Source organism: Quercus robur, chromosome 2 (genome assembly GCF_932294415.1).
Source record: "Quercus robur chromosome 2, dhQueRobu3.1, whole genome shotgun sequence".
Classification (NCBI taxonomy): Eukaryota; Viridiplantae; Streptophyta; class Magnoliopsida; order Fagales; family Fagaceae; genus Quercus; species Quercus robur.
In genome coordinates, this window is record NC_065535.1 from 25,360,659 (window position 1) to 25,372,022 (window position 11,364).

General features: G+C 33.9%; 1 protein-coding gene across 50 annotated transcripts; it reads right to left on the reverse strand.

The window, feature by feature from the left end:
- Nucleotides 1-7,591: 7,591 nt before the first annotated feature.
- Nucleotides 7,592-9,728, reverse strand: LOC126713035 (extensin-like). Of its 50 annotated transcripts, none has more exons than XM_050412660.1 (4): nt 8,788-9,727; nt 8,661-8,738; nt 8,051-8,471; nt 7,592-7,855 (listed from the first exon to the last, which is right to left on the reverse strand). In XM_050412660.1, exons 1-4 carry the CDS (start codon nt 9,670-9,672, stop codon nt 7,830-7,832), a joined length of 1,410 nt encoding a protein of 469 aa, XP_050268617.1. In that variant the 5' UTR covers nt 9,673-9,727; the 3' UTR covers nt 7,592-7,829. The 50 variants fall into 50 exon arrangements, with proteins under 50 accessions (XP_050268617.1, XP_050268596.1, XP_050268588.1 ...); XM_050412639.1 differs by having other exon boundaries at nt 8,051-8,573; XM_050412631.1 differs by having other exon boundaries at nt 8,051-8,624.
- Nucleotides 9,729-11,364: the final 1,636 nt, after the last annotated feature.

The window sequence follows — 11,364 nt, forward strand, 5'->3', positions numbered from 1 at the left end:
ACCCAACATCCAAATTCTTATCTTTACATACAACCCAATAAAATAATATAAACTACCTAATAAAATAATATAAAAAACTCATTTCTCTCTCCTCTCCCATCTCTCTCTTTCCTCTCTTCCTTAATTTGTCCCTATCTCTCCAGCAAACATCCTGCCAAATCATCGAAGCTTAGCCATCCCGGTAGCAACCCAGCACCAAAGCTTAGGCACCGCCATCACCACCCAATCACCGAAAATTGAACCAACCAACCACCCCTACCCAAATCCTAACCCATCGACCCAAAATCAAAACCCACCCACCACCCTAGCAACCACCAAAAAAAAAAAAAAAACAACAACAACAACCCCACCCCACCACCGTTGCACTACACACCACCACCACTAGTAACCCACAAATCCACCACCACTATCGATCTACACCTGTGGCGAGGTTATGAGGGAGAAAGTCGAGAGAAAGAGAGAGAGAGAGAGAGAGAGAGAGAGAGAGAGAGAGAGAGAGAGAGAGAAGGTATTTTTTAAATTTATTTGGAGAGAGAGTGTGAGAATAAAATATTATTTTTTGTTTTACATCCAAAGCTACAGCAGGTTCTATATTTAAGAACCCACTATTCACCCCCCCCCCCCCCTTTCTTACCTTACTTTACACATAGTTAAAATTTTGAAATATGCACCACCATGGCCTTGATAATGTCAAAATGGTGGAGGATAGAGCACTCTCATCGGTGCTTGTATAATAGAAAAATGACCATATTTTAGCCAATTAAATCTAAAACTTATCCATATCAAACCATGCAAAATTGTGTAAAAATACATAATTGCTATAGTAACCATGTAAATTTTATTGACATTATTTATTTTGCATTTATTTTTTATTCATTTTTTATGTATACTAAAGATGAAGGGAGAAAGTGGATGATAGTTGTTCTATGTAAAGAAAAAGAAACAATTAAAAATGATATTTTAATCAAATGTAATGTAAAATAGATAATTCGATGTGTAGTGTTTTGAAAAGTAAGTATGTAAAAAAAAAAAAAAAAAAAAAAAAATAGAAGATGCAAATGCTCTAAGAAACTATTCATATATAATAGAGTATTTGTACAAGTCACACATGCACATATTTATAATCCTCCAACTAAAACCATTGTTATCATAATTGCATTGAGCATTGAATTGTCAAATTTAAGCCAACTTATTTAGCTAACCAATTGTGATATTTTCTGGATTTTTGGTTAACAAGCCACAACAATAACAAACCACAACGTAATATAAAGTGCAAGAAAAGTAAATAACAGTGATTTGTTGATGATGTGAAAAACTTACGGACTAATCCAAATGAAAAAACACATCTAGGGTATCATCTACCCTGAGGAAATTTTTTTACTATAAGAATTGAAGTTAACAATATAAATAAAACCTTACTTGTAAATTCAACTCCAATAAAACTTACTGTCGTGAACCCAAAAATTGCTCCAAGTGCCTTGAATTCTTTTATCAAAAAGACGAACTCCATGCATGACTTTGAGGGCTGCCGTGAAGTTTCTACATTGGCTTTTGTGACTTCAGACTTGAAATCTCCAATCTTCAACCCTACTTCAAGATCTCATGTATAGTAGCGAACTGGCGAGAATTATGTTATTAAACCCTATGTAAATGGCAATTAATAATTATAAGATACAAAATAAATGAAGTTAAAACATAAAAAAATAAGTTGGTATTCAATTTAAACATAAATATACAATTAAACCAAATATTGAAAATAATATAACATTGTTGTTCGTAAAAATTATATAAATATAAATATAATGTTTTTATATATAAAAATGTAAAACTTGGACAATTGATTTGGTCCTTTAACTAATTATTTCGAGATAAAAAATAAAATTATAAAAAAAAAACTTAAAAGCACATAAATAAAAGTACAAAATTGAAGGAAAATGTGTTTATTTGATCAAATAACTTAACATTAAAAACAAATGATTGGAACAAAATGGTGCGATTATGTCTTTCTAAAAAATCTGCTAGTTTTTTAATGTTTAATCGATTTCTTTTTTATTGTGTATTTTTTTATGAGAGAACCCAGAATTTTTATACGATCCATCCTTTAAACATTTCAATCGCAATTTGGTTCAATTATCGGTTTGATACCATTACGATAACTATCACTAATAATTTTTCTATGACCATAATTTTCATATCAAAACTTTTGACACGTACTCTAATGTGGTTAATTGTCAGCCATAAACAGTTACTTTTACATGAATTAATTACTTTATTTACATTACTTATAATTGGTCTACGTTAAAATAATAATAAAAATTGTGGTACAAAAATTATGTACATAACTTATTCATCACTAAAACAATATGGAATCTCATGTGTCAACTACATACATCTCTCTCATATTATTATTATTATGTCAAATGTGGGTAGAATCCATACAATATGAGAAAAATGCTTAATCTAGCTTAGGGATGGCAATGGGGCGGGGCGGGGCCGAAGGATGTGGTCTTCGTCCCCGCCCCGTATGGTTTTGCCTTGCCCCATCCCCGCCCCGCCCCGCCCCGCATGACGGGGAATACTTTTTCACCCCATCCCCGCTCCTTGGGGCCCCACGAAGCCCCGCCCCACCCTGTAAAACTCTATTTTTTGTTAATTTGCTATACAACTAGTACAATTTTTTTAATGAAACCTATTTTATTAATAAAAATATACTTGAAATTATAACGAAATTTATCCCATTAAATCAAATCAATTTTTAGAAGCAATTGAACAATATATCCAAGTGTTTAACAAGACAATCATTAAAATAAATAAATAAATAAAAATTTCATAGTATAACACAACAAAATAAAGGTAGAGAATCACATTAAATAGAATAAAATATGCTAATATTAATATGTTTGTTTAAATAGTAGGGTTTTAGAGTATGAAAATTTTATAATTATAACCTTTAGTAACGCGGGGCGGGGTGGGGCGGGGACGGGGAGGGGCGGGACGGGTCTAAAAAGCCTAAACCCATCCCCGCCTCGCCCCGTGTGCGGGGCTAAATTCTTGCCCCATCCCCGTCCCATCGCTTTTGCGGGGCGGGGAAAACCCGCGCGGGGCGAAGCGGGAAGGGGCAGGTTAAGCGGGGCGGGGAAAAATTGCCATCCCTAATCTAGCTCATACATGAGGCACTATTTTTGCTTGAACAATCTCACATTCCTTTTGAAATCTACTATTTTATTTTTTATTTTTTAAATCTTAATGAAATTTAATTTTACTATTAGTGTCCGTCTTAATAGCGCGTTTCAGTGCGTTTGGAATTTTTTTGGGCATTCCATGACACTGTTTATGAGACCACTAAATTCAGCAAAATGCGCATACTCGTACATTTTTTGTTCCCACAGCACTATTTATATATTTAAAAATGATTTTACTACAATATTTTCAGTAATAAATTTTTATTTTTCAGCAAATAAGTAGTATCTAAACAGACTCTTAGCTTTTTGTTTTTTTTTTTTTGCATAAATTTTTTTTAAAAAAAATAACTTATTAATTCATGTCCTTATAAAAGACGTTAGGAAAACAACTCTGACACGTATATTAGGTAATGCAATTGGTACATTGGTACTTCACTAATTTTGATTGTTGACAATGATTGCAATAGTTACCATTTACCGACAGTTACAGCTGTCAAAGTCAAATCAAAACTCCGCATGCCATGAAATAGTGGACCTGTAGCTCAGGATAATTATGAAATTTGTAATTAACAAAATAAACCGTAATTCTTGTCGAGTTGCAAATATTAGTAAGACAAATTTTTATAATTTCTTTTTAATATTCAAGCGTCAATAATAAGTAATGCAACAAAAAAATATTTTTTTGAGACAATAAATTATTAATTGATTATACACTAATTTACCCTCATTATTACTTTATTTTTCACCTTATCAAAACTTGTCATCAAAACAGTTATAAAAGAATGAGCAAAAACAATTATAATTTAGATTTAACATCATTTTTATTGATAACACAATTTAGAATTAAAACATGTTGTCCAGAATAATTGTGACAATTTTCATCTCTGTACACTTAGAGCACAGCAATAAGGTTGCTAAATGGACTAAAAGGTCAATTTAGCAACCAATATCCTTAAAAGTAGTTCTACAGCAAAGAAGGGGAATGTAAAAAAAAAAAAAAAAAAGTACGAGCTAGCAGTTCATTCTAGCTTAAAACTCAAAAACAAAAATTAATCTTTTAATATGTGGTGTTAAAAAAAATAGTATTTTAATGTGTTGATGATTATGATTGTTATTTATTGTACTGGATATATTATTTTATTGTGTTGTTTCTATTATTTTAATATGTTAAATGTTAAAATAAAACCTTTAATATTAAGTGTATTATAAAATGAAATGTTAAAATAAATAAAATAATATTTTGAATTATTAAAATAGAATTTTGAAGTGTTAAAATAAATAAGAGTACAGTACCTGACCATATATTTTTTTAGTTTTCTTACTATGAACGCTCTTACTGAGTACATGTCGGCGCATCGTTCCCAATGCGGCCGGGGGGTGGTGACTGGTAAGTAAGCGGTTTAAAAAAAAAAAAGGAAAAAAAAAACAGTAACTCTTGTCGGTGAGGTACTGTACTCTTATTCTGATATTCAAAATTGAATTTTAGTATTGTTTTTTTTACCATTTATGTCAATTTTTTCAGTTTTACATATATTATTCAAAATTTTTTTGACTGACAATTTTTTTTTTTGTCTTTTCTGCACTTAACCAGCACCCGGCAGTGCTGGTTAACATTCTCTATAATTAATTTTGCAATTAAAGCTAAAGTGCAGGTCCTGTAAAATGTGTACTTCACAAATTTGTTGAATGTTCTTTTTTCTTTTTAGTGAAGAAGAAAATGGTCTTTGTATAGGCTTATTGGCTTTACCTCACATAACAATAATGGATAATAATACATGTATTACTAGAGTTTTGTTGGGAGTATCATTTGAACTGCTCATCAAGTGAAGTAATTAGAGGTTGAATGTTCTTTTTTTGTGTTGACTTGGATGAGATTAAGATTATAATTAATATTAATTATTATTGCATATATAAAGTTACACATTGTCATACCTACTTTAATTGAAATTAGTACGTTTTTAAAACGTGATTTTAATTATATGGTTTACAGACAATACCTAACTATCACTGCTACATACTTTAACTAGTTCTGACTTCTGACTCAATGGGTATTCACGGCGGAAAAGGAAAAAGAATAAAAAGTCAAATGGTATTCATATATAACAACAACCCAATAGTTAATCAATAATCACTAGCTTGATCTGATGATAGAGCGGGCTTAGTTATTACCTAAAATAATGGTGTTTCTACGTGATGTTTGTTATCATGTGACATGTTTCCAAGTTTAAACAAGAAAAAATGGACAATAAGTGTCTGGACACCAGAACATTTACAGAGAAATTCACAAATTATCTCTTCCATCAGTGTTTTGGTGGACTCAATTGAGGAGAGCTGAAAGTTTGACGAGAGAGATTGTGAAAGTTTCCTATGATTTTTTTTATGTGGCTGTAGACTTGTTGAGGTCTACTCAGGATAGTTACACAATAAGTGTACAAAAACATTTTCCAACATTTTAAGAGCAGGACAATGACAAACTCATAAATCTCGTCCATATTCGGAATTTAGGTCTCGCCTCCCTTATATGTGAGTGTCACTGGTATCATTTTCCATGCAAATTGGTCCCACAGCAAAACATCTAATAATTATCTCTTAGATTTAATATATACGCATACTATGTAGACCTCACACATTATAAATCTTTTTTTTTTTAATTAAAAAATACATCTTAAGTAAAGAGAGTTTTGAATCCTCGACATTTCAATTGAAAACTAGAGCATTAAATGAGTTAAAATTTGTCGAGTATTAAATGTCCGAACTTGGTTTGACAACAAATGTAAAACAAAAAATTAAGCTGGCCTCAAGCTCAAATTAAGCCAACAAACATTGTTTAAGCTCGAGCTTATCAAAATATCCAAAAACTTGAGCTTAGCTTGGCTCAACTAAATTCTTCATTCAAATCGAGTTTGAGCTTAATATGAAGCTCTTAGATTTAATATCCCATACAAGTACTTTACCAAGCCTATATTATGCCCATTTAGATTGGACGAATGGTCCTCAGTCTAAATTAATTAAAGGTTAATTGGTAAAATATGAGTGTATTTTTTAAGCATATATCAAGCTTATTACCAAGGTCATAAACGAGCCTAGCCTTAGTTTGTTTGTTTTTTTAATAAAATCCTATGATTTTTACAAGGTTATTGAGGTTCATGGCCTTTTACTAATAATTCTAGAGGTACTGTTTTGGTTTAATTTATTTTTATTCTAAAATAGAATGTGTAATTTTTAAAACATCACATTTTCAATATTTTAATTATACTTTCACATGTTAACAAAAAAACACATTCGTATAGTAGCCAAAATAAACTATTAAATTTCACTAAAAAAATATATTAATAAACTAAAAAAAAAAAAGGGTTCATCTGTAAGCTATAAGTTCTCCAAGGACATAAACGACAAGGGGTAGTGTTTATGATAGGTTCTTACACACACTTGAAATACAGAATCATGACTTCAGAGTCCAAGTTAAAAATCATGCCTTCATGTTTGAAAATGGTTTATTTTCAATAATAAATTTGTGAGATAAAAAGCTAAAAGCTCAGTTTTATAACTTATATTATTTAAAATAAGAGATTAAATTATATAAGAATTTAGTGTAAAACTCATATTTTTCCCTTTCAATCACAACATACCACATTATCTTATCATATATTTAAGAATAAGTACAACCATACCCAATCAATTCTGACACTTATATATAAATCCAACAAAATTAGAAGTATATTGAGATGTTATTAAATTGTAGGTACCAAGAATTTTTGCCTTTGGCTTTGGCTTTTTTGGTTTGATTACCTTGTCTTGCCTTAGCTTGAATTCTTAATCCCACATTAGAAAGATGACTTCCCTTTTTCTACTTTATAAGGCATGAACCAATGAGAAAGAGTACCACTAATTTGTCAAAAAAGCCAAAATCAAAGGTAAAAATTCTTAGTACCTACATAAATATAGTAGAATATATTAAATTTTAAGTAAAATACAAATGTGACAATCTATTATTAAATAATGTAAAATATGAATTTTACGCACCATTATTTCTAAATTCAAACTCTTAAAATAAAGATGAGATAGAAATGAACGTGGCACTCACACACCGTGAAAAAGAAAAAGAAAAAGAAAAAGAAAAAAAAGAAAAAGAAAAAAAGCACCATTCAAGTGTATGGGTAAGAATGTGGGTGTATTCTTCCAATAATAAGACGACAGATAGGTTCAATTAAGTGCGATCAACATGACAAGATTTGCTGTTGTCCATTAAGATTTCCTGTGACGCTATTTTCGATTCTTCTGCATGGAAAATGCCGCGCATTCCCAGACAAAAGGGTCTAATTATAAGATGTCACATTCCCACAAGTCACACCCAGCACCATAAGCTTAACGAGAGGTTAAAAAAAAAAAAAAACCATTACGATAGACCATTCGAGAAACGTGTTTATTTTATTATAGCGATCAACCTTCGCGTTTGCTTAAGGTTGAAATCTACAAAATACATAAGACATGATAGGGCATAATAAATACACATTGGAAGCACTACACCCAACAATATTAAAAAGTTGGAACTCCTATAAACATAATAAAATAAACGTCCATATCAAATCCGAACTCGCGCTGTTCTTGTATAGTAATTAATAAACATCTTCTGCCTGCAGCCGTTCTTTATTTTGACAAATACTCATGCGTTCCTGCAAGAAAATGTTTTGACTCTGGTCAATATGTTCATTTGCTTATAATAACTTAGAAAGCATAAGAGAAAAAAAAAAAAAAAATGTTTGGGCGACTTAAAATGCGAAGATTGACTAGAGATGTTTACTGTTGCTAAGAATGAAATGTCATAGAAAAAAATAGTAAATGTAATATTGTTGTAATAAGAAGCTTACCATACTTCTGGAGGCATTTTCTAGTAGTGAGGAGGAGGGGGTGATGAGTAGATGTAGTGTGGTGGTGGTGGAGGTGGGGACTTGTACTTGTAGACTGGAGGAGGTGGAGGAGGAGACTTATATGCGTATGGTGGGAGTGTTGGGTGGGGAACTGGGTGTGGGTGTGGGTGTGGATGTGGGTGTGGTAATGGGTGTGGGTGTGGGTGTGGGTGTGGGTGTGGTAATGGGTGTGGGTGTGGGTGTGGTGGGGGTGGTGGAGGAGACTTGTATTTGTAAACTGGTGGTGGTGGAGGAGGGGACTTGTACTTGTAAACTGGTTTTGGGTGTGGGTGTGGGTGTGGGTGAGGGTGAGGGTGAGGGTAGGGGTGTGGTTGTGGGTGTGGTGGGGGTGGTGGAGGAGACTTGTACTTGTAAACTGGTGGTGGAGGAGGAGGAGACTTGTACTTATATGGTGGGAGTACTGGGTGTGGTGGGGGTGGTGGAGGAGACTTGTACTTGTAAACTGGTTTTGGGTGTGGTGGGGGTGGGGGAGGAGACTTGTAGTAATATGGTGGGAGTACTGGGTGTGGTGGGGGTGGTGGAGGAGACTTGTACTTGTAAACAGGAGGAGGTGGAGGAGGAGACTTGTACTTATATGGTGGGAGTACTGGGTGTGGTGGGGGTGGTGGAGGAGACTTGTACTTGTAAACTGGTTTTGGGTGTGGTGGGGGTGGGGGAGGAGACTTGTACTTGTAAACAGGAGGAGGTGGAGGAGGAGACTTGTACTTGTAAACTGGTTTTGGGTGTGGTGGGGGTGGGGGAGGAGACTTGTATTTGTAAACTGGTTTTGGGTGTGGTGGGGGTGGGGGAGGAGACTTGTACTTGTAAACAGGAGGAGGTGGAGGAGGAGACTTGTATTTGTAAACTGGTTTTGGGTGTGGTGAGGGTGGTGGAGGAGACTTGTACTTATAAACAGGAGGAGGAGGAGGAGGAGACTTGTACTTATATGGTGGGAGTACTGGGTGTGGTGGGGGTGGTGGAGGAGACTTGTACTTGTAAACAGGAGGAGGTGGAGGAGGAGACTTGTACTTATATGGTGGGAGTACGGGGTGTGCTGGTGGTGGAGGAGGAGACTTGTACTTGTAAACTGGAGTAGGTGGGTGATGTGGTGGGATATGTGGTGGGTAATGTGGTGGGTGCACTGGGTGGTGTGGTGGATGCACTGGGTGGTGTGGTGGGTAATGTGGTGGGTGCACTGGGTGGTGTGGTGGATAATGAGGAGGATAGTGTGGTTTAACAGGTGGTGGAGGAGAGAAGTACTTGTAGGGCTTCTTGGGTGGTGGGTGGTGGGGTGGAAGGTGTGGTGGATAATGTGGGTGGTGTGGTGGGTGGTGTGGTGGATGCACTGGCTTCACTGGTACTGGTGGAGGAGGAGAGTGCACTGGGTGGTGGGGTGGAAAGTGTGGTGGGTAGTGTGGTGCTGGGTGGTAAGGAGGTGGTGGTGGTGATGTGTAGTGGTAAGGAGGTGGTGGAGGAGAGGCATATGGGTAGTTTGCGTTGGTTTCTGATGGCAAGCTAAGTGAGACTATTGCTACTAAGACAGTGAGCATGAGAGAGGCCATTGAGGACCTCATTTTCCCCATCTTCACTCCTAAGAGGGTTTTGGTAGTGAGTTCTGCTCTTAAACCAACCCGCTAGACCTTCTTATATAGCTTGTCTTTTTACCCTTGGGCCAATAAACCTGTGTCGGTAGTATGACTTTACAATAGTATTTAACCTTTCTTGGAAAACATTTAGTACTAGTGGGTTACGTAAAATGATACATCTATGTTAAATTGACTATAAAATAATATTAATATCACCTCCAAACAACATAGAAATATAATATACATACGTATCGGAACATGTTTGAATAAGTTGTCATTGTTATTTCGACTAATGTCCCCCAAGTGGGTATTGTTTAATTATTGGTGGATCTTGATTGATTAGATTTAGAGGCTGCAAGCTAAGCAGACTATAAAGTATAGGTGTGAACTTTTTTTTTCGTTCTTTTTTTTTTTTCTTTTTTAACTGTGGCTTTTAGAATGCAATAATTCAGAATATGGTTTTTCTTTTCCTTTGTTTTAGAGTACATTCAGATCCTTGTGTATGTAATTTTCTTCACAGAGAGCTCCAAAACGTGTGACCAAACTTTCCATGATTTTTTTGAGGGGTACAGGGACCAGGCGGCGCGACTTTTATCGCGCTCTCTCTCTCTCTTTCCTCTATCTCTATCTCTAGAGCGTCTTTTTCACATTTTGCATGGCATTTCTTCCGTTCCTTTTTTTTTTTTTTTTGATATACATTTCTTCCGTTCTGTGGGCGTAGTAGTAAGATCAAAGAAAGTGCCCTGTTTGCTTTCTTTTATTATTATTATATACGTTGCAATTACTTTATATAATTTGATAATTACCATAAGTGAGGAAAGTTTGAACTCTAAATATTTTGGTAGAAATATCAAAAAATGCTAACTAATTAAACTATAAAATTAATTGATGTAATTGTTTTTAACTTGATAAACCTTATCAGGATATTCCAAACATTCATCCTCAGTTCACTACTCATTGAAGAGAACACATACTTTATAGCTTCAGCTTTGTTACTTTTGTATGTTGTTACTATACTGCTAGCCGTATATCCTTGTTTTTAATCAGTTTGTTAGAGTTGAAAGTTGTCCTGTATTGATAGGTTAATTTGTCTATTTCGATTTCTATTAGTCAATGTTATGGAATTCATCAGTTAGGTACTTCGAGTATCTATTTTCTGAATATAAGAACAGGATAATGTATTTGTTAATTCTTTTTGAGAAGAATGTATTTGTTAAGTCAATAAGAGAGTCTATCATTTTATTCTCTCAAAACTTTTTTTTCTATATATAAGAACAGGGTAATGTATTTGTTAATTCGGTAAGTGAGTTTATCATTTTCTCTCACAGTGCCGACTCAAGCCTAGGCCTTAGCCCCTCTTGTCCCAAAATTTTTAAAAGGTTACATTTTGAGGCCCCCCAACCATTAAACAAACAAAAGGCTCCAATATTTTATTTTTATAAAATAAATTCTTAACATTGTAGAATAATAATAATTTTTTTCAAAGAAAAAATATATATTTATATTGAACCAACAAAATCCAATCCAATACAATTAAAACCCTAATATTTTTTCAAAAAAAAAATGATATTATTTTATTATGAATATGCAAAATAATAATTCAAAATTATTTTTTTCTAACAATTGTAAATGAGATATTAATAAAACCAAAATACAAAAACTAGATTAACAATTTTGTATATCAAAAAG